The sequence below is a fragment of the Vulpes lagopus genome, chromosome 2 (assembly GCF_018345385.1).
Source record: "Vulpes lagopus strain Blue_001 chromosome 2, ASM1834538v1, whole genome shotgun sequence".
In the NCBI taxonomy this organism is placed as follows: domain Eukaryota; kingdom Metazoa; phylum Chordata; class Mammalia; order Carnivora; family Canidae; genus Vulpes; species Vulpes lagopus.
The window spans coordinates 71,447,445-71,470,626 of record NC_054825.1 but is presented as its reverse complement, the minus strand read 5'-3'; the positions used below and the strand labels follow the sequence as shown (position 1 = coordinate 71,470,626).

Here is a 23,182-nt window from a genome sequence, read left to right as displayed (position 1 = left end):
TCCTGCAGTCTGTGTTCTTAGGAAAGGTTGAATGATGTTCTCCACCCCTCTCCAGGAACCAAAAAAATCAAGAGACATTCCCTCAAAGTCCTGAGAGAAGCCTCTGCCACTACACCAGTCTCAGATATGTCCCTCAATTTTCAGGAAGGAAGGAAGGAAAAAAAATTACAGAATTAGGAGAGGATGAAGGAGAGGGCATGGAGGTAGGAGGGGCCAGAGCAGGGATACAATAAACATAGGTCTCAAGGAAGACATGGCACAAGTTCTCCAAATGAGGAATAGGACACTTATGAGGAGGTCACAAGTACCTCTATTTATAGTTTCGCCTCTGATAATTCTGAAGTATCAGAGTCTCCATGGTCCCTTAAGGTCTGGGCTAGACCGGGAGGACAGAAAGGAATGGGAGGGGAAGCCAGAAAAATGCCCTTGAGCCAGAGAAATGGGGGTTGGTGAAAAAACCAAAAGACAAACACCTTCCTGGAATGAAAACAATCATCTGGGATCAAAATTCGCACCTAAACATGGCTTTTCCCAATTCATCCTCCCTAGCCCCACCCAACAATTCCACTGACTAGATGACCCCAATACCCGTGACTAAGGTTTCCCCACAATAAAACCCTGAAGAACAAACAGACACCCTTTCCCAACAACAGGTGAAATGCTGGAAAACCATACCTAGGCCACTCTGCTTCATCTCTGTTGGTGGCCGTGCAGATGAAAAGAGCCGGTAGCCACCAGGCCTTGAGGATGAAGTCTCAGAAAGCACCTGGAGAACAAGGATTCTATATTACCATTTTGCCACCTCAACCAAGAAGTCTAAAACCCAGGTCCCGAATTCCTGCCCCTATAAAGCCAAGAAAAGTCAGGAAGTTTGGAAGAACCAAAGGATTTTTATGGGAGAAGAAAAATGAAAAGGGAATGGAGAGTATACTTTGCAGAGGGAACTGTCCAGGAAATCCTATATACCAGAAGGCACTTGTATATCCAAGATGCCTGTCCGCACAGCCCTTCTATCCCAAATCTGAGAAATCATTATTCAACCATTCTCAGTTCCATTCTCAGCAAAGCAGGGTTCCTTAATCTTTTCTATCCCTCCACAGGACTCAAAGCCAATCACAATAAATGAGTCATGATAAGAAGTAAAGTCTGGCTACCCTCTTCTCTTTTCATGGGACAGCTGTAGTTATGGCAACCACACTCAGTTTCTTATCTGTATCAAGAAACTCTCCCTTCCATATCTGGAGACATGAAACAGATTTCTAAAAAGGCTACAAGAGCCTAATCACACAGACCCCAATATATACTCCACCACCCGCAGATAGTATTCTGAGTCCCTAGGTCCCAAAAGGCAAAGACAGAGAAAGGAAGATGAAGTTGGGAGGGACACCTGTGTGCAGGATGCCAGGTGAGTGGTGGACACAGCCCGGGGCTGTAGGCCGATGGCTGGGGAAGGCCTGGGGAGGTCTCCTGACCTCCTGCGGCGCCGTCCCCGCAAGGGGATCAGGTCCAGGTTCCCCGTGCACTGCATGTTCATGACCTGCAATCAGACCGGGTGGAAAGCCGGTCACAGCTCCTTTAACTCCCAGGCTCCCAAAAGCCCCAGTGCCCATTGGGCAGAGCTAGTTATAGGCCTGAAGAGGACAATCACCTAGGGCACAGCTGCTATGAAGGTCACAGATTCTGTATTTTAAACTGTCCAAAACTATGAGATGACAAGAGAAGAAGGGATAGGAGGAAGGGTTGTAGTTGATAAGAATAAGAATACCAACGCCTATACCTATAGAATAAGGAAAGGAAATATTAATATTAAAAGGCTGTGTGACCAAGGAGTAGAGAGAAGATTTTCTTGCAAAGCTGAGGAGCATTTCTTCGGCAACCATCATCCTGGATGAGCCATGGTATAAGTAACACTAGAAACTAAAAGGAAGGAATGTGATTACAACAGGAAGCTTCCTATAGGCCTGAAAGAAAAAAAGCCAACTCATAAAGTCTGAGAGATGATACACAGAGAGCTCTGCTTTGCCTATGTCTCTTGACTGATTAAACCAGAAGGAAAAGAGTTAAGCACAACAGTACTAGAGACACTGGCAGACCATGTGAATGGGGAAGACATTTAGATGTGGAGAAGCAGTTTATTAATGGAAGATTATATGTCATTCTTGTCCATTTAATCTATACCCATGTGAGTCTGTAGGGTACTAGTGTACTGTGGACACCAAGTTAACTTACACCTTAAAGAGAAAATGATGCATACCCCACCTAAAGAAGCTCTGAGTATTCATAATGTCAAACCTACTGTAAAATCATCAGGAAGAAAAGAATAAGTCCAAAACAAAGTACAGTTTATCTTCTCAGCTTTCTCCAAAATCTGAACTATAAACCTTTGGCTGAACCTACGTAAGCTAGTTACAGATTCTTCTGAGATAGTCCTAAAATGAAAGAACAATTTCTTTAAGACAGAGAACTGGGGGCAGCCCAGATGGCTCAGCAGTTTAGCGCCGCCTTCAGCCCAGGGCCTGATCCTGGAGACTCGGGATCGAGTCCCACATCGGGCTCCCTGTGTGGAACCTGCTTCTCCCTCTGCTTGCGTCTCTGCCTCTCTCTCTGTGTGTCTCTCCTGAATAAATAAAATCTTAAAAAAAAAAAAAAAAAAAAAAAAAAAGACAGGAGCTGGTACAGAGCCAGGTGAATACATTTATTTGTCAAAGCAGGACCCAAGTCAGACAGTCAGAGCCCCTGAGACAGGGATAAATCATGGGGTCAAAAGAGTGTCATTGAGCCAAAGAGGGAAAAAATCTTTCCAGGAAAAAAGACCTGAACAAAAACAGCAGCACAGTTAGCTGGACACAATGTGACATCTACTACAGTTCCTCCCTCTAGGCTAGAGAACTAGAACCAGGCCTAGAGACAAACTCCAAAAATAGAGACAAACAAGCCCAGGCCAATAAACCTCCTCATCAGAATAGAGGGAAGACAGAAAGACATCCAGACTTGCTTCCCTTCCTGAGATGAGTACAGATAACCCTAGAGGGATGAAATTAAAGTTTCATGTAACTGCTCCTGTCTGAGCTATAATTTTTACCCAAGGCAACAAAGAGATGGAAAGAGTCTGGTCCTTAATAACAATCATTTTAATATTATAGTTACTGTTTACTGAGCATCTATATGTGGGATATTGCTTGTGTTTCATAGATGAAAAAACAGGCTTGGAAAAGTTACCTGTCCAAGGTCACACAGCTTTTAAGTGTTGGACTGGGAGTTTAGCCCAGAGTTCATGTTGTTTCCACTATACTTCCTTTTTAAAAACAGCCTTTTCGAGTTCATCCAGAGGCCTCCTCCCCAATCTCATCTCTTACAACCCTAACTCTCAGGCATCTCTCACTGGTATCTCTTTAATCTCAGAAGTAGGAACCCGCTTAAAGGAGCTTTATTGGGAGACCTGCTGTGAAAGAGAAATTAAGTAAAACATATCCACCAGGGACGGGAGGACTCTGCTTAAGGTCCCAAGAATCCCCCAAGGGGATTCAGAGGATTCATGAATATTGTTCTATGAGGAATTCCACCACTTCTTTCTCCCAAGCCCTCCCATTACCTCCATGGAACCAGCTTTCCGGTTACGAATGAGGGGTGATCTCCTTGGGAGGCCAGGGCCCTCAAGGGGCTGGGGTGAAGTCTGCAATGCCCGGTCTGGTTCATCTGATGCCTTCCCTGGGCACAGGTTCTCCATGCTGCCTTGGTCTGTTTTCATCTCTTCATTCTACCCAAAAACAGGCACAGATCAGAAAGGTGTTAATGGCCTCCAGCCTCCTAATCCCAGACTCCCCAATCCTTTTACCTCCCTATACCACTTCTAAGTTTCCCATCACTTGGATCCTAAATCCTCTAATCTGAAATTCCAGCACTCGGACCCACCTCAGAAGAAGCTGGACGGAATCCACAGCCAGTTGGGGCGCTGCCTTCTTCCTCAACACCTTTCACTCCAGGGCTAAAGTGTAGCTCCACATGGAACCGCTCCTCTGATAAGGGATCCTATGGGGCATCAACATGAAGAGGCAATGGGAAAAGTTGGATATGGTGGTAGAAGACCATGCAGGGACAATAGAGGGGAACTCAAGAGGATACATCATCCCAGGGCTGAGATTTCAGTATTTTACGCCACTCTGAGGCTAAACTATTATAGCTTCCCCTTAACTATAGTCTAGTGGTAAAGGATCCTCATTCCCTTGCCTCCACCATTTGAGATCCACCACCGCACATGACATTCTAACCCCCAGTTCCACAATTCTTTCCATCCAACTCCCACAGAAATTCAGCTGTGCTACAGGACATACAGCATCACACTTAAAGATATCTTTGTGGAGCCAGATGGAAAAGGTATAACAATGTTTGAGGGAAAAAGATTCATTATAACATCATCCCAAATTCTATACCCTCCCTAATGCAGAGCTATGTTCTATGGTATCTCTCTGGCTCAACACCATCCTAAAACACTTTTTCTGTTCCAGTAGGAACCTCCTGGATGCTCTGTGACATGCTATGCTTAAGTATCACACCTAACTGAATTCTACAAATTAAAAGGATATGAAAGTTTCTTTCTAAAACGGGAAGGAGGAGAAAGAAGAGGTACCCTCCTCACCCAATCCTGTTATCTCCTCACCCGTGTGTTGTCCTCATAAAGCATGATGACAATCTGGGTCATATAGTTGAGCTCTGAAATGGCACTGAGATAAGCCAAAGCTCTCTGCCATTGTGCATCCTGGGTCTCCTACCAAGCACAGAAGAGAAAAGTTAATGCCCAAAGACAAGGGAGTCAGGGAAGGGGCAGGGAGACCAAGAGAATACAGAAAGCTTGCAGTAAAAAAGAAACATGAGGAGAAGAGTAAAAGAATGCTGGGGAAAAAACATTTATAGGTTGAAGGAAGAAATATCCTTACATCAAGAAGTCCCCCATAACGGAAGACACTGAGTAGGGAGTGGACATGGCTTTCACTGGTGAAATAGAGACGTGTTCGAACATGGCGGCCTGGGGAGAGCACCCCTCGGGAGTACCTGAGATAAGAGCTAAGTTATTCACATTGTCACATAATCCTCTTCCCACCCCTCCACAAACTTCTTCCTCCCATCTCAAACACTTCTCTCCTTTCCACCCAAGAATCCCTTATATTCTCAGTTCCCCAGGCTGTCCCAGCCTGAATTCCCCCAAGGGCTCCCTGACATGTCCCTCCCTCCATCCAGCACCCCTCCCATCCCTCCCTCACAGGGGATGCAGCTTGTTGACAGACTCATCCTCGTGGGTTCTCTGCAGGTCAAGTAGTATTTTCCGCAACAGTGGAAGACAGAAGCCCACAGCAATTTCCAGTTTCTCCTCCCGACTGATCCCGTACTCCTAGGGGCCACAGGCCAGGGATAAGTAAGTACCTCAGTGAATCTTGTTTCCCTCTTGCCTCATACTCCTAGGCCCAAGATGATGATGTTTCTTTCCACCTCAGGTCTAGGGTTTCTCTTAAACAGAGCCAGAGTGGAGCCTGAGAATTATAGCAACTCAACTAATTCTTTGTCTAAGTTTCCTTCCCCTGGTTCCCACACCAGCCCTCTTTCCTGCTTTTTTCCCCTTCCTTTCCCAGTGCCCATATCCCTAGGCTATAAGACACACCTGGGGAATGACCACATCAGCCAATGCTTTAGAGAGACGTAGCAACTCTGCTGTGCCTTGAAGTCCCAGACTCCCATTGTGCTGCACATCATACTTGACACAGTCATAGATATCAGGGATCTTACTGATATCATAGCGCCCACTCTTCTGTCGAAAGTCACGCTCTAGTTTGCTCCAACGCTGTAGCATGAGCTCTAGTGTCTCACTATGGTAGAGTTGCAGGTCTGGAAGGAAGATGCACAGTCAGAAAGAACCAAAGATTGAATCTCTCACAAAAGATTCTAACAAATCTGAAGTAGAATCAGAGGGATGAGAACACCTGCCTCAGACACTTAGGAGAGAACACAGGAGCACCTAAGGAACTCATCCATACTTGAAACCTTGAAGGGAAGATAGTACTATTCATACCCACCTACAGACTTGGGGTCCTGCATCCGTTCCCGGATCTGATGAGTGAGGTTTTCAATCAGGGCAAATACCTGATCACAGACTTTCACAGGATTCTGGATGACAGCCATGGAGTTTAGGAGGGAAGTGCTTCCAGTGGGAGCTAGCTATAAGGAACAGAGAGATGAAAAGCAAGATAGGCTCCGTGCCAATTGCCCAGAATCGTGTGAGCTAAATACAGATTCTATTTGCAAGTAAAATCTGTTTGTAGGCTCACTCCAATAAGGATTCTTAGGCTATAGGGCATACTATCGGTTCTAGGATGAGGGGACTGCTCTAACACAGTCATCTAAGAAGGACTGAGGGTCAATGTCCTGGAATCCAGAGGAAATAAAACCTAAGTTCGTTCTTTCTTTCTTTCTTTCTTTCTTTCTTTCTTTCTTTCTTTCTTCCTTTCTTTCTTTCTTTCTTTTTTTTAAAGAGAGGGAGAGAGAGGGTGGGGAAGAGGCAGAGGGAGAGAATCTTAAGCAGGCTCTGTGTCCAGCACAGAGTCCGACACAGGACTCAATCTCAAAATCCTGAGATCATGACCTGAGCTAAAATCAAGAGTCATATGCTTAATGACCAAGCCACCCAAGCACTCCCCCAACCCCAATAAAAGAACCTAGGTCAGAGCACCTGGGTGGCTCAGTCAGTTGAGCATCCAACTTCTGGTTTGGGGTCGGGTCATGGTCTCAGGGCGGTGAAATCGAGCCTCTCATTGGGCTCTGAGCTGGGCATGAAGCCTGCCTGGGATTCTCTCTCTTCCTCTCCCCATTCATGTACTCTTGCTCTCGCTCTCTCTCTTTTCTCTCAAATAAATTAAATCTTTAAAAAAAATAAAACAGGGGGATCCCTGGGTGGTGCAGCGGTTTGGCGCCTGCCTTTGGCCCAGGGCGTGATCCTGGAGACCCGGGATCGAATCCCACATCGGGCTCCCGGTGCATGGAGCCTGCTTCTCCCTCTGCCTGTGTCTCTGCCTCTCTCTCTCTCTCCGTGAATATCATAAATAAATAAAAATTTTTAAAAAATTAAAAATAAATAAATAAAACAGGGATGCCTGCATGGCTCAGTGGTTGAGCATCTGCCTGTGGCTCAAGGCGTGATCCCAGGTCTGGGGATTGAGTCCCAAATCAGGCTCCCTGCAGAGAGCCTGCTTCTTCCTCTGTCTAGGTCTCTGCCTTTCTCTCTGTATCTCATGAATAAATAGATAAAATCTTTAAAAAATAATTAAATATAGGGATCCCTGGGTGGCGCAGCGGTTTGGCGCCTGCCTTTGGCCCAGGGCGCGATCCTGGAGACCCGGGATCGAGTCCCACGTTGGGCTCCCGGTGCATGGAGCCTGCTTCTCCCTCTGCCTGTGTCTCTGCCTCTCTCTCTCTCTCTCTCTCTCTGTGTGTGACTATCATAAATGAATAAAAATTTTAAAAATAATAATAATTAAATATAATAAATAAAAATACACATGGAAACTACTTAGGAGGGGTACCTGAGTGGCTCAGTCAGTTAAGACTCTTGAATTCAGCTCAGGTTATGATTTCAGAGTCATGATATCAAGCCCAGTGTCGGGCTCTGCACTGGGCATGGAACCTGCTTGAGATTCACTCTGCTCTCTTTTGACTCATCCCCTCACCTGACTTGGATGCTCATTCTCTCTCTTAAAGAAAAAGAAAAAGAAAAAGAAAAAGAAAAAGAAAAAGAAAAAGAAAAAGAAAAAGAGAAAGAAAAGAAAAGAGAAAAGAAAAGAAGAAAAGAAAAGAAAAGAAAAGAAAAGAAAAGAAAAGAAAAGAAAGAAAGAAAAAAGGAAAGGAAAGGAAAGGAAAGGAAAGGAAAGGAAAGGAAAGGAAAGAAAGAAAAGAAAAGAAAAGAAAAGAAAAGAAAAGAAAAGAAAAGAAGAAAAGAAAAGAAAAGAAAATGTTGGGAAATAGAGATTAAACCAAAGCCCTTCAAAACCCCCACAGAATGTTTTCACAACTGGGCAACAGAGATAACAAAATCTTATTCCTCTTAACAAAATGCTACCTTGACCTAGAGCAGAGGTCCTGCCTCAGAGCTAGGTTCCAGCTCAAGCTTTCAGGACAGTGAGAGTCAATGAAGAATGGGGAAAGGAAAAGAGGATTGTGGGTAGAATGCACACATCTGACCTAAGTCCTTACAAGTTCTGTCTTTGCTAGCAAAAAGAAGCAAGGAAGAAAAAAAAAGTGCTTTAACTTTTTGAATTTGACATTGAGCAATGGATTGGAACATAAGAGAGCAAGGTCCTACCCCTATCAAGTCTTGCTCAGAGAAAAACACAAAAAATGCCATTCTCCAGGTAATATGCACAGCTACTTAGTTCATTGAAGAACCTATCAGAAATGGTTACATTATACTTTGAATAAAATGCCACTGAACTGTACACTTTTTTTTTTTAAATTTTATTTATTTATGATAGGCACACAGTGAGAGAGAGAGAGAGGCAGAGACACAGGCAGAGGGAGAAGCAGGCTCCATGCACCGGGAGCCCGACGTGGGATTTGATCCCGGGTCTCCAGGATCGCGCCCTGGGCCAAAGGCAGGCGCCAAACCGCTGCGCCACCCAGGGATCCCTGAACTGTACACTTTTAAGTATACATGATTCAAGTGGGGAGGCACCTCACTGGCTCAGTCAGTAAAGCATGCAACTCTTGATCTCGAGGTTGTGAGTTCAAGCCCCATGTTGGGTGTAGAGACTACTTTATAATAATAATTTTTAAAATCTTTTAAAAAAGATTCACGTGGTACTACGATTTTAAAAACTTTTTTTCTTAAAAAAGAACTCATCAGAAATGAGCTATCAGTGGTAAGATAGTACAAAATCACTGTCTGACATGATCTCCAGTCAATCATGGCCTCGATACACAGAAAAAAAGATAACATTGGGTAGTGGCACCCACCACAATTAATACTATGAGGCACTGCACTGTAGTGGCTAACAGCTTGGGCTCTCAGGTTAGACGATTTGAGTTCATACTAGCTGGGTGACCTTAGAAAGGTTGCTTAAATTCTTCTGAGCCTAGGTTTTCTCATCTGTAAAATGGGAGAAAAGTAGTACAAGTCCAGAGTTCTCATGGTGAATTAAATATGACCATTAATTCTTTGTCATCTTCCCCTTGCCTAGAATCTGCACTGGCCCTGTGACTGCTTAACCAATAAATAACAACAACAAGACCACAAAGTTATGTTGTATTAACTAACTCTGGGTCTACACTTTAAAAGATCTTAGAAGGGGGCACCTGGCTGGCTCAGTTGGTGGAGCATGCAACTCTTGCTTTCAGGGTTATGAGTTTGAGCCCCACATTTGGTGTAGAGATTACTTAAAAATAAAATATTTTTATATATTTTGAGAGAGAGTGTGTGTGCACACAAGCAGGTGCAGAGATGGAAAGGGAGAGAGAATCTCAAAGTAGACTCCTTGACGTGGGGCTCAATCTCACCACCATGAGATCACAACCCAACCATGAGACATAAGAATAGGGGCTCCTGGGTGGTGCAGTTGGTTAAGTATGAAATTTTTGATTTTGGCTAAGTCATGATCTCAGGGTGGTGAGATCGAGCACCGTGTTGAGCTCCATGCTCAGCACAGTCTACTTAAAAGATTCTCCATTTCCCCCTGCCCCTCCCCTGAAGCACATGCACACGTGCGTGCTCTCTCTCAAATAAATAAGCTAATTTAAAAATAATAATTAGGGATCCCTGGGTGGCGCAGCGGTTTGGCGCCTGCCTTTGGCCCAGGGCAGGATCCTGGAGACCCGGGATCGAATCCCACGTCGGGCTCCCGGTGCATGGAGCCTGCTTCTCCCTCTGCCTGTGTCTCTGCCTCTATGTGTGTGTGTGTGTGTGTGTGTGTGACTATCATAAATAAATTTAAAAAAATTTTTTTAAATAAAAATAATAATTAAATTTAAAAAATCTTAAAAAAAAAATAAAACAGCTTGGAGGCTGCTAACTTTTGGAGTGTCTTAAGCTACCATTTAAGAAATCTGGCTACCATGCTAGAGAAACCACATGGAGAAAACATGCAGAGAGGAGATGCTCTAAAGACTAGGGAGAACAAAAAGAGGGAGAAAGCTCAGCCATCTCAGCAATGCAGTCGAGCCATCAGATGGTTTCAGCCCCCAAACCTGGCCAATATCTGGGGAGTTTTAGGAGATACCCCAACCAAGACCAGCTGAGCCTAGAACTATGTGTAAGACAATAGAGTCAATGTTGTTCTTTAAGTTACTGAGTTTGGGGGCAGTTTTTTTATGTATCAGTAATAACTGAAACATTATTTCTTTCAGAATCCTTGGGGCAAAGTGGGTTTTGGAACTGGGAATTTTTCAGACTTTAGGAAGTTAATATAGTGCATATGCCACATGTTGTATACTACCTCCAACAGGGCTTAGGGCATAACTAAATGCATTTATATTTCTGCAGCACAATATGACCATTTATACTAAACAAAATAAATAAGAATTAGAAACCATCTTATGTCAGGTTTTGCTACCAAATGAATCTTGGTGCCAAATCTTTTTTGCTTTTGAAATTGTGGATAAGAGATTGTATACCCATACTTAGTTCAAAGAGTAAGGATTAAGTGAGATAATGTATGGAAACCATGGAAAGCAGTGCCTATCACACAGTAAGTACCATTATTGATCACTCGTACTTAGGATTCTAGGACTTTGGGATAGGGGTATATTGGGCACAAAAATAGGGAGAGCCTGACCTGATCATAATCCTCAGGACCAAAAGGTGCATCCTGCTGCAAAATATGGTGTAGTCGAGCCTTCACTCGATGCTGGCAACTGCTCAAGGAATCGCCATCACTATCCAGGAGCCCATTCATGTTGGCACTCTTCACCATTTGTACCAAAATAGGTGTTAGCTCTCCTTCTAGAGCCAGAAGGCCCTGGAGGGGAAGCACAAAATCTATTAGTTTTCCTTCCAGTCTACTTCCTGTAGGCCTGGTTCCAGAGATCAAAGGAGAGCTGGCTTGGAGAGGAGAGGTATATGTCAAGGGGCCTAACACCACTAATTATTCTCAGCTCATTCTCAGTTGTATAGAATGAGTCACATACAAGCAGAAACTTCTCTAAGTCAGCACATAAACATCCTGACATTTCCCAACTAGTTCTCTAAATTCTCAGCTTCTCTACATTAGGTAGAGAAGGTGGGACTGTGGGAGAACTGTTAAGTGTGCACCTTGGCAAAGGCAGCAGCAGTCATCTGGACACGGCCCTCATCAGAGGCATAAATCTTGAGATCATGGCGGAAAGTGCTATGGAGACGAAGCAGCCCACAACCAGGGAAGCCAGCATAGTCACCTGGGGGTAAAGCGGAGGACCAGGAATGGTCTACTATAAATACCCACATGGAAGAAAAAATGCTCTTTCTCCCATTAACTTCCCCACTGCCTCTGTCTATTTCCCCAACTTATTCTCTAATCATCTTATCTAAGCCCTGCTATTTACCCCCCCAAATACTCACCCTGTCCTCCAGGGTACATGCAGCGAAAAGCTCGCCCAAGCTCCTCAGCCTGAACACGGCCAGCAGGAGTCAGTTCTCCACCCCACTTCAGTACCAGCAATAGAGATGGGGCCAGGGCCTCCTGCTGTGGATCTGCAGAAATAAGGGGCAGTGAATAGGTCTAGATCTAAGGAAAATAGTGGAGACAACTAAATGTCTTCTGAGGAGCCCAGTAAGGTGACTTGAGGCAGAGGTCATTTTAAGAATAAGAGACTTGAGTGGTAATGGGAAGGGGTATTATATCTTACCTTGTCCCTCATTAGTAGCCTTTACTCCATGAGGGTAGTAAGTCAACTGAACCTTCCGGTTGATGCCTGAGAAATGACCATACCTGCAGGATAAACTCACAGTTTACTTTGTATCCCAGCACCCAGTTCTCACTGTCATTGACTCCCCTTTCCTATCCCCTTTCTCACATCTCCAGCACAGACTTCAGCTGCTCTAGTTTTCCAGTCTTCTCCTCGATTTCACCACCTGGTTCTTTCTCCAATTCAGCCAATAACAGCCTTGTGATGTCCAGCACCTCCTAGAGGAAATAACAGAATATCCATGCAGCAGGACAAGGCTGGCAAGTTACCTTTTCATTCTGGTCTCTCACAAAGGACCCCAATCCCATACCCTCTGTCCTTCCCAAAGCACTGCTCTTCCCAGCCAGATTCACCACCTTACTTACCTGTAGTTGCTCAGGCCGCTTCAGTTTTAATTTACCCGTCTTGTAGCCACCATGTTTTTCAAATAGACTGAAGAACCTGAAGAATTAAGGAAAAGCTTTTTAAAGAAAAGAATTAAGGAAAAAGTCAGTTAAAGCCTTGGGGAGCTGCTCCACCCCATCTCCCTTACAAAAACCTATTTGTCTAAATTAAGACATTCTTCCTACCTTGGATGTGTCACCTCCATCTTCATTTTCTGCTTGGGGGTACGATCCCCATGACGGATAATTGCAATGACACAACGAAGTTCCATCCTAAGATAGGGAATGTTGTTAGAGCCCCTCCTCTACCCCACCCCACATCATCTCCCATCGTTCATCCTACTTGACATGTAAATGTAAACAACAGAGGAAAAACTACCTGAGATTAGGTGTATAGGTAGGGATTAGGAAAATACCTAGAAAAGGCTCCACTAGTCAGATGGTATACAGTCAGAAACCACCAGTCTGACTCAGGTGCCTTAAGTAGGTTACTCCAGATTTTTTTTTTAATATTTTATTTATTTATTCATGAGACACACACACACACACACACACACACACACAGAGGCAGAGACATAGGCAGAGAGAGAAGCAGAGAGAGAAGCAGGTTCCATGCAGGGAGCCCGATGTGGGACTCAATCCCGGCACTCCAGGATTACGCTCTGGGCCAAAGGCAGGTGCTCAACTGCTGAGCCACCCAGGTGTTCCAGGTTACTCCAGATTTTATACTTTTGCTCACATAGTGCCAGATGTGGTAGGGACGATGGGAATGTCCTCAGCCTCTGTGGGGATAGACCATGGGATCTGAAACTGCGGAGCAAGCTCCCGCATAATGGTGTTCCTAGAAGGAGAAACATGAAGAACTGTATGAAAATAAATGAACCAGAACCACACATGTGAATAAAGCTCACAGAAACTAGCAAGTTGTAGAAGAATGTATTATATAAAGTCTAAAAACATGCCCCCAAAACACCCCCACAGACATAATAAAAGTATTAACAAATGCACAGGAAGGATAGGGGTGACTGGGTGGCTGAGTTAGTTAAGTATTGACTCTTAATTTCAGCTCGGGTCATGATTTCATGGGTTGTAAGAATGAGCCCCGCCTTGGGCTCCATGCTCAGTGGGGAGTCTGCTTGAGATTCTCTCCCTCTGCCCCTCTTCCCCTACTCTGTTGAGTGCACTCTCTCTCTAAAATAAATAAATCTTAAAAAAAACAATAAATGCATGGAAATGACAACACCAAATTAAGGATTGTAGTTATCTCTGGGTGGGAGGGAAAGGGATGTAATTAGCAAGGGATGGGTAGGGGTCCAAACTAGTATTTTCTTTTTAAAGACTAATTTATTTATTTTAGAAACAGAGAGAGAGAGAGAGAGAGAGAGAGAGAGAGAGAGAATGTGAGTGGGGGAGGGGCAGGGGAAGAAGGAGAGAGAGAATCCTCAAGCAGACTCCCCACTGAGCACAGAGCCTGATGCCAGGCTCTATCCCAGGACCTGAGCAGAAATCAAAAGTCGGCCACTTAACCAACTGACCCACCAAGGCACCCCAATTCTTAATATTTTTTTTTAATATTTTATTTTTAAAGATTGATAGTGAATACAGGAATACTAACCATATTCATCATTCTTTCCACATTTTAAACATCATGTGGTGAATTTTTTTTAAAGAAAAGTTTTAAAACAGTATTACAGCATGATCATATTTAGTACAATAAATATAGTTTGTTTATATATGGTAGAAGACATACTGGTATGTATAAAACTGTTAACAGTTTTAACTGGGGAGTACAGTGTTAGGAAGGTAAGAGGGCTAAGGAGTCTTTTTTCTATTTTTCTTTTTTGCTCTTAAATACTCTTTACAATATTTAAAATTAAGCAAAAGCTTTCTAACTCTCTTCTCTAAGCCCATTCTCCCTAGTCCAGACCATTGTGTCCCTTACCCTAGAATCTTGGCACAGTCATCATAGTATTTCATCGAATTCTTGACAAAACTGAAGCCATTGACATCACACACAAAGGAGTGACCATTGGCACGAAGAAGGTCAAAACCACAAACTGTTTGCTGCAGTGGAAAGAGGCAAGATGAGAACAAGAGAGCCACTCTTTCTTCCCGGACTCCTGCTCCTGTATCTTGCTCTCATTCCACAGCACCACCCACCACAGGCCTTCTTCTACCTTAAAAGCTACGCAGACTTTCCTGGCCACCAGCTTTTCCATGGCAGTCAGCATGACTGGATATCGAATCTCTTTCCCTTCACTGTCTCGTTCGACCTTCCCATCCAGAGCTGGAGATTTTCTGGCTTCAGCATGGGCATAATCAGGCCCCACTGTATATACCTGCAGGTACATAGCATCACTGAGTATGCCCACCGCTCATCCTGCATATGAGAAGATAATATGAGCACTAGGTCTGTAAGCTAGTTTCAAAGTAAAACAAAAACAAAAACAACCCTGAGGACGAAAAACAGAGACCGATATATTTCTTACTGAACCTGACCAAAATATCTTTATGAAGGTTTCTCTTTGGGACTCCAGATCTATTATCTAGTCCTCATTAAAAAATGTTACCAACATTATAGCATTTTCCACATTACCCTTGCCCTTGCTCTCATAGTTATAATGTAAATGTCTACTTCTCTCACTGACTTCACCTGAATATGAAAGCAAATCACATTCACACTTCATTTTCTATGATTTTCTCCATACACTTCCACTTGCGTCCCAAGCACCCTATCCCCCCCAGACATTTATGACTTCTTAAATTCCTATATCCACCATAACCTTGACATCTGTGCCATCTGTTGGCATAAACTCCTCATAGATGTATGATCCTGTCTTTCGGACACTGCTCTCAGGAGAGTAAACGCTGCTTCGGCTGCCAATCTTCAGGAAGAAAAAGAAGAAAAAAAATATTGCCTCCACATTGTCCCTAAATCCTCCAGCTTCCCTTCCCACAACCTCATTCTTGTCCTTCTTCCTATCTGACTTCCCCAAATGCTCAAATGTTTCCCATACCTTACGGAAGAGGCGCTGACTTCCTCCTCCAGCTGAACTGGGGTAGTAGATGTAAACATTATGGTCCTCTGCACTCACTGGCTTCTCCACAAAGGGCTTGGGAAAGACAGCTCCATTTACCTCTACCTGGTCTTCACCCTCTATCAGGTTGCACTCTGAAAGACAGGTATGTGGTCATTCCTAGGGTTGAGAATTGTAGAATACTTCCAAGTCCCATTTCTCTGTGTTTTAATCTCCATAACCCCCAAATTTCTATGACCATATCTTAGTAATAGATACAGTAGTATGTATATGGTATATAAATATAATAATATCTATGTAAGAGGTCCAAGGCACTATTCAGGGCCCATAGTTCTATCCATAATCTATCCATAATCCAATAATGAAAGGCTCACTTAGATAAGTAGTACATGGAGATATCCAGAGGATGGACAACTGGGCTAAGTGACAGAAAGCAAGGCAGGGAAGGACTGGACAAAGCCAGGTACTCACCTTCAGGCCGGGCAGGGTCACGGTTGAGCACAGCATATCGAGGCAGATCAATACCCTCCTCCTGCAGGATCCGGTACACCTCCCTCCTGTCACCCCCAAATAAATTAGCTGGGAGAGGTGGGGGATGGAGACCAAGGGAAGAGGCTAGGGATTTCATTTGTTCAGGAACTGGTAGATATCACGGCACAGAACTCAAGAGGGTATGATGCAAAAATTAAGCATGTTTGTTTGACTTTGCCCCTCCCAGAACGTGTTCTCTAAACAGGCATGATCTCAGGGCTACCCATCCCACAAATCAACAGAAAGCTATACCTATCCTGGATGTAATACTGCATAGCCAGGTCATTGATAAGAAATGGGTTTCGAAGCTTGGAGTAAGCAACAGCTTTGTCCAGAGGAAATCCTGAGATGGAGGATGGAAATCGATCAAAGAAAAAAAGTGAAAAAGACAGAGAAAACAGCAAGAGAAATAGATTATTAAAGCTAAAGTTGAAAAAAAAAATAAAGCTAAAGTTGCCACTTAGCTCCTCTACCCATCCAACCCATCGCTTATCCTTCTACCCAACTTTCCAAGTCTAGAATATCCATCAGGAAAAAGTGAAAAAGATATTATTTTTAGGGTCCTTTCAGAGACACACAATTCTGTCAGAGACCCTAAGAGCCTGAGGTTTGAATATGGACTTTAAACTACCACCAGCAACTCCTCCATGATACAGGGAAAGCAAACCCCTCTTCACCCTCTGTTCTCCAATGTATCAGGAAGAGCTGATGACCTCTGTACTGTTTGACAGTAAGAACTTCATCTGCCAGTCCAGCATTCCCAACTCCGTTCCCTCCCATTTTCCTTCAAAGACTCCAACCTTTGGAGTGGAAAGAGATGAGGCAGTGGCAAGATGGCCAGTTTTCCACAGGCTCGTTGAGGATCACATCTTCTCCCAGAATGATAACCGTTAGGTAGTCAAATCTGCAGAGTCGCTCTAGGATTTGGGTCATTGGCTTGGACTTGGATTTCTTGGTCATGGCACAGATGCCAACAATGATCTGAGGTTCAGGAGGCTATAGAGAAGAAGTGCTATCAGGAACTTAGGAACTTCCAACCAAGACCATCCCTATGAGGGAACACTGTCTCATCTCCTTCAGGCATAGTTTCTTTCTTTCTTTTTCTTTCTTTCTTTCTTTCTTTCTTTCTTTCTTTCTTTCTTTCATTTATTTATTTATTAGAGACACACACACACACACACACACACACACACACACACACAGAGGCAGAGACACAGGCAGAGGGAAAAGCAGGCTCCATGCAGGGAGCCCGACGTGGGACTCGATTCCAGGTCTCCAGGATCACACCCTGGGCCGAAGGCCGGTGCTAAACTGCTGAGCCACCCAGGGATCCCCTTGGGCACAGTTTCTTGCCAGGACTTTGGACCTATGGGGTAAATGCTGTCTCCTAACTTAGGTCTAGAACAGAGTGTGTATAAAGATCCCTATTGCCTAAAGAGGGCCTTTCCACAGTAGGAAATGTGTGCTCAGTTAGAAGATCCCGAGAACCAATAACCATGACACAACTGGAGGAGGGCGTAATGGCAGGGAATTCAAAGAGAAGTAATCTAACCAATCTCTACTGCCTCTCCACTTAGTCAGGATGGGGCCTGTTTATGACAAAGAATCTATGCATTTGCAAAGAGCAGAGAAGTGTCTCTAGCCAATGGAATCTCAACTCTCTATGAAAGGGGTCCCAACACCAAGTTACATCATTTTCTTAGTCTTACCACTTCATCCTCCTCATCCTCAAGGAGCTCGTTGTCACTCTCTTCTGTCCTCATGCCTATTCCACGGGTGCCCAGCCCCTCATCTCCAGCTCCAAGGAAGAAGTGGGCTGTGGCACTCTCACCCTCACTGGCCGGCAATGACCACATCCCCGCCGGAGTACCCACTCATCCCGCTCTGCAATGGAGGGCATCCCATTAGTTCAGAATCCAAACCCCATGGCAGTGGGTGGGGATTGGGTGTGGAATATCATAAAATAAAGAGGGAACCACAAGGAGACTAGGGGAAACAGGAAATAAAACTGTGGTAAGAAGGAGCAATAGGAAAGGAAGCACATGGGCTATGACTTGACATGACTAAAGATCCCTAAGGGAAAAAGCAAGGTCTCCCTTTTCCTCTGCTCACCCTATACCCAACCATGAGACTGGTGAGAGGATAAGAAGGTTAACCCTTACAGTGCTGGCATGTCCCTGATTCTGCCAGCAGGAAACACCATTAAATCCAGCAGCAAGTAGAAAAGGCAGTTCTTCATGGGAGGCTACTGTTGATTCCTACCAGAAGAGAAGGTTAGAGTGACATTTCCAGTTTTGGATTCATTACAAAATATTCCTCTCCCTTCACCATCTCCCCATAGTAGTGTTGAACTTAGGGATTTAATTCAAGGTCAAAGAGAATGAGAGAGGTCAACTGCCTTTGACCTTAACCCCATCTTCATTCCTACCAAGGATTAACTCAAAAACCATTTATTGAGGGCATCCTATGTTCTAAGCATTATATCAGGACATTAAAATTCTCTATGCCCTGTCCCTCCTTCACATGCTCCATTTCATTTTTTTTAAAGATTTTATTGATTTATTTGAGAGGGAGACAGAGCATGAGAGGGAGGGGGGGGGAGAGAGAGAGAGAGAGAGAGCATGAAGGGAGGGTGAAGGGCAGAGAAAGAGGGAGAAGCAGGCTCCCCTGAGCAGGAGCCAGATGTGGGGCTCAATTTGGGGATCACATCTGAGCCTGAGCCAAAGGGAGACACTTAACTGAGCCACCCAGGCACCCTCACGTGCTCCACTTTAAAAGACAGATGCCCAAGTCCAGAAAATCTGTCAAGGAAAGAGGTCCAGGGCTGACTGGGAGGTTAAGTATATACAGACATCCATACAATAGCCTCCAACCCATTCTCAGACTGAAATGGGTTTTTTCTTTTACCATGTTTTCTCTCTACCATGTCCTGGTACTAAAGACTCAGGTCTGGCCTAGGTCAAGGGCCCTTACACCAGAAGCTACAGTAGGAAAAAATTCTGCCTAGATCCATAATCAATGAGACGATCTTAAAGACTTACATTTGAATCAGAACAATCTGGTAGTTCCACTTCTGCAGACATACACCTACAGTAATAGTTCTTAACTAATTATGATTATGCTGGTCAGGGGACATTTGGTAGCAAGCATTTTTGGTTGTCACAGCTAGGAAGGTGCTATTGGTGTCTGATGAGTAGAGGCCGAGGACAATGCTTAACAGCTTTAAATTCATAGGATACTCCCCCACAACAAAGAATTACCCAGTCCAAAATGTCAGTAGTGCTGAGGCTGAGAATTTCTGCTGTAAAAAAACTCTCCTGCATAATAAGACATGTGCAAAGATGTTCATAATCTCACTGCTGATAATGGGAAAAACTGAAAACTCAGAGGTCACAAGTAGAATGGATACAGTGTAGAGTGGATACAAATGATAAACAGCAATTTTTAAAAATGAATCAAAGATGTAACAATATGAACAGCTTCCAAATGCAAACGGCAGACATACACATGCAGTACAATTCGGTTTGCATAAATAGAAAATATTATATATGTTTGTGACTGTATACATAATTAGTAGGAGTCTAAAAATATGGACTGGAAAGAGAGACACTAAATTCAAGATAGTGGTTACCTCTGAAAGTGGAAATTGAGAAGGATTTGAGTGGAACTTTACAACCTTTATCTGTAATGTTTATTTCAACTTTTAAAATATCTGAACCAAATACGCAAAAGGTTAACATTTGTTAATACTAAATTGCAGGGATACGGGTATGCTGTTTTTTTGGTTTTTTGGGTTTTTTTTTTTTGTTTTTTTTTTTTTGCACCCAAAAATAAAATTGAGTCACCCAGGAACAATTTTTCACATTCTCCAAAAGTTTTCAGAAATAATAACCAATGACTCTAATGAAAGCCACAAACACCTCAAGTAGATATAGTCTTACAGACTTTTTAAATAGTCTTCAACAATTATTTTGTATTTTTATTTTAAACCCTTCCATTGCCAAGTGGGATTTGCAGCTTTGATTAGAAAGTTACAGCTAACCTTTATGACCTTCTGCTTGTCTCCACTAGTCAACCACAACACGCTCCTTCTACTTAACATTTCCAGTTGTTTACTACAGATCTTATACATACACTGCCCCTCCTGATGAATAAGCTGTTTCTTTGAGCTCCTTTTTAGTGACCTGACCCAGTTTCCATGATTTGTGGCATCCCCGACGTCCCTATATAGTTTAAACAAGCAGAATTTCGTTGCACCCTTTATCCTTTATCCGAAGCAGGGGCTTTTGCTCATGTCTAAGGTTCCGAATCCTTCACCGTTTGGCGCATGAAGTCCTTCCTGGTTTTCTACTGAATGTATACAGTCATTTTCCTGAAATTCTATTATGACTTTATAACAGGGGATGGTAACAGAATGCGGAAGAAGAGTCTGTTCACAAGTAAGGGGCTAAAGAGAGACAGAAAGGCCTATATTCAGTTACCGAAGCAAAGATAGAAGCCTGATAGAAACAGCCATGAAATAAGCCCGGATTTATGTAGATGTACCTCTGAGCAAGGCTGGGATGTGATGCGGTACTCCGAGAGCCACTCCCCGGTTTTCTGCGCCCTTCTCCGCAACCCCCTGTCCCTCAATACTTTGTTACAAAGCAAAAGAAAACTTCCCAGTCCACAAAGGGCTAAGGGCAGTCTAACTCCGGCCTGAATCCAAGCAAAAGGAAGGGGGGAAAAAGGGAGGGTGGGAGGCGGGGAGAAGAAGATAGGTAAGGAGAGAGGGTGGGGCAGGTGGGTAATCTCAGAACCCCCCATGTTAAATCAGATCTGAAGAGGGGGTGGAAGGGAGGGCAAACTGTGTAACTTCCTTCTCCCTTAGGATTTAGGGCTGTTTGCAGTGGTCCTCTGATTTCCTTCATCGCCAGGCACTCAGTGGAGGGCACCATTAGCCGCGAAGGGGAAACGTCAAGACACAGTGCAGGCAGGAAGATCTCCAGCGTCGCAGAACTTCTCAGGCCGCCGACCCTGTATCTTCTTCCTAAACTCCTTCCCTGAGATGCATCGCTGACGTCCTACATATCCATATCCTGACACCGATGAATTGTGCTTAAGGCCCTCGTTCCATCAACCCACTCATACTTCTTTCCTCCCCTGATTTGCTAAAATGACTTTCCACCGGCACCGCCCACCGCCACCGCTCACGACACCGCTGCCCCTCCCCCATCCCTGATCAACTAATCCGATCGATAATCCCACTAATCCTCTCGCTCAGCGGTTCCCCAGCACTAGACAACCCTCCAAACCCGCAGGTGAGCCGCCACGCTTGGCCACATCGCTACGCGGAACCCGCGAGCATCCGCCAGGACGGACGCCTGGGACCCCTGCGTCCTCGCGCTGGCCCTCTCCGGGGTCCGCTCCCGCCCGCCGCCCGCCGCCCGCCGCCCGCCGCCCGCCGCCCGCCGCCCGCAAGGACCCCCGCCTGCCTGCAGCGGTCCTCTCCCGCGCGGCTCCGTCCCCCTCCTCGCCCAGACCCGCGCCGCACGCAGGGCGCCCTCTTCCTGCCGCCGACCCTCACCCCTCTCGGGTCTCGCGGACCCCTCGGCTGCCTCTCCTCGCGCAGCTCCCGGTCACCGATACCAGCCTTCGCCCGCCCCCGCCTTACTCTCCCTACGCTGACACTGAGGCCTGGCCCGCCGGGCCTCCTTCCCGGGCTGCCCGCAGCCGCTGCGAACCGCGGCCCTCCGCACCCCCCGAGCCCACACCCCCCAGCCCACCCCCGCGGATACCGCCCCCAGCCCCCAGCCACTCCCCCACCGCCCCCGGCCCTCGCTCACCCGCCTCCCTGCGCTCGCGCAGCCGAACCTGCCGTCAGCGACACCTGACAGCGACCCAATCAACGCGCGGCTTCCCCGTGCTGTCACCAATCAGCGGAGGGCGCGCACCGGCAACGGAGTCAGGCTGCGTTGGCCCGCACTTCTGCGTGGAGGAGGGTGGCCTCTAGTGGCCGTGGGGAGGGAGTGCAACCTGACGCTCCCCTTCCTCCAATTTCTGGCTGCGTCGGCACGGCCCAGATGCTCGGTTTAGACAGAGACTTCCCAGCAAGATGCAGAGAAAGAGGTGCGATTTGTGCCACTGCACGTCCTTGAGACCAAAGCCAGGTTTTCTGCTTGCTTTTTGAAACAAAAGGAGTATGACCTGCTTAGAGAGCCAATAAATGTAGATTGAAAGTGTTGACAGATGTAGAGGAGTTACAGGTAGACTGGAGACAAAAAGGGACAAGGAGAAAAACAAATCAGAAAGTTAAGGGAAGGAACAAAGAGACTTATTTATGGCGGAGTCAAGAAAAGATGGACTTGGAAGACCGGACAAGACGGTTCCCATCTCCACAGTGGGCGTGGTCTTAATCTCTGCAGCCTTGGAACCAGACAAACCTAGGTTTGAACTCTGGCCTTGCCTTTCATAGCTGTGTAGCTTTGGACAAGTCACTGAACTTCCCTCAGCCTCCATTTCCTTGTCTGTAAGAGTGATTTAAAAATCTAATCATACGGTACTGGTTATATGAAAGCATTTTGTTTTCTTCGCATTTTTATTCTTATCTTTTCATCCTTACTTGGGGTTTCCCTGGTCAAGACAATCCCAAGTTCCCTGTTTCTTCTCTGCAACCTTAGGGTTCATACCACTTTTTCAGTCAGGTGCTTCATTATATTGACCCCAAGGCATCCTGAATGAGAGAGAGATTATTCTAAGGACCATCCCTAAGGGAAATAGAATCCTCCCTAGTTCTGCTCAGGCTCATGTCCTCTCCACCACTCCAGCCCTTCAAACAAGTTACTAAAACGTCTTCTAGGCAATTAACTTGTCTTCTCACACACCCCCCCCCCGAAAAATGTAGGCTCAGTCCCTGGTCATCCACTGGAACAATACAATTCAATAAAATTACACATACTAGAGTTCCTTATAATTATAAAGCACTTTATAAATGTTAAATAGTATTGATATGATTATCATTAAAGAAGTCAAATACATGTATTACTTCTTGCGTGCCGTGGGATAATTTTTTAAAGTGAGCATTAATACATCATGTGGCTGTTAGATGCTCACAGAATAAGAAAAGTACACAAATACATGTCTTTTCTCAGCAGAGCTAGTATTCAAATTTGGACAGCTAGTCTCCAAACTTGAATGCTTTCTCTAGTCCTCTGGGCAAGTCTTATTTTCCCTTCTGTAATTCTCTCTTCTCGTTTCCTACCTCTTTAATCTTAGTAACCACCCTCTCAAACAAATAACAACCCTACTGCTCTGGAAGATTATCTTCCTTCTTTA

At 44.9% G+C, this 23,182-nt stretch overlaps 1 protein-coding gene across 20 annotated transcripts in view; it reads right to left on the bottom strand.

The window, feature by feature from the left end:
* Positions 1-23,182, bottom strand: part of PPIP5K1 (diphosphoinositol pentakisphosphate kinase 1) — a 55,315-nt gene that overhangs the window by 30,488 nt on the left and 1,645 nt on the right. For 3 of the 20 annotated variants that reach the window (XM_041744319.1, XM_041744321.1, XM_041744327.1), the window contains exons 1-26: positions 18,031-21,366; positions 17,578-17,752; positions 16,669-16,864; positions 16,121-16,211; positions 15,809-15,894; positions 15,317-15,471; positions 15,083-15,184; positions 14,477-14,638; positions 14,242-14,363; positions 13,039-13,140; positions 12,486-12,572; positions 12,282-12,357; positions 12,025-12,134; positions 11,857-11,939; positions 11,570-11,701; positions 11,285-11,406; positions 10,809-10,991; positions 6,066-6,207; positions 5,654-5,877; positions 5,259-5,386; positions 4,935-5,049; positions 4,658-4,765; positions 3,913-4,029; positions 3,593-3,757; positions 1,388-1,537; positions 676-766 (exon numbers count right to left, since the gene is read on the bottom strand). In XM_041744319.1, the coding sequence (XP_041600253.1) occupies positions 676-766; positions 1,388-1,537; positions 3,593-3,757; positions 3,913-4,029; positions 4,658-4,765; positions 4,935-5,049; positions 5,259-5,386; positions 5,654-5,877; positions 6,066-6,207; positions 10,809-10,991; positions 11,285-11,406; positions 11,570-11,701; positions 11,857-11,939; positions 12,025-12,134; positions 12,282-12,357; positions 12,486-12,572; positions 13,039-13,140; positions 14,242-14,363; positions 14,477-14,638; positions 15,083-15,184; positions 15,317-15,471; positions 15,809-15,894; positions 16,121-16,211; positions 16,669-16,864; positions 17,578-17,724 (3,196 nt within the window). In that variant the 5' untranslated portion in view covers positions 17,725-17,752; positions 18,031-21,366. Of the gene's footprint in view, positions 1-675; positions 767-1,387; positions 1,538-3,592; positions 3,758-3,912; positions 4,030-4,657; positions 4,766-4,934; positions 5,050-5,258; positions 5,387-5,653; positions 5,878-6,065; positions 6,208-10,808; positions 10,992-11,284; positions 11,407-11,569; positions 11,702-11,856; positions 11,940-12,024; positions 12,135-12,281; positions 12,358-12,485; positions 12,573-13,038; positions 13,141-14,241; positions 14,364-14,476; positions 14,639-15,082; positions 15,185-15,316; positions 15,472-15,808; positions 15,895-16,120; positions 16,212-16,668; positions 16,865-17,577; positions 17,753-18,030; positions 21,371-21,434; positions 21,671-21,693; positions 21,773-23,182 lie in introns of those variants that run through there. The other 17 variants (XM_041744328.1, XM_041744330.1, XM_041744312.1 and 14 more) reach the window with 16 other exon arrangements.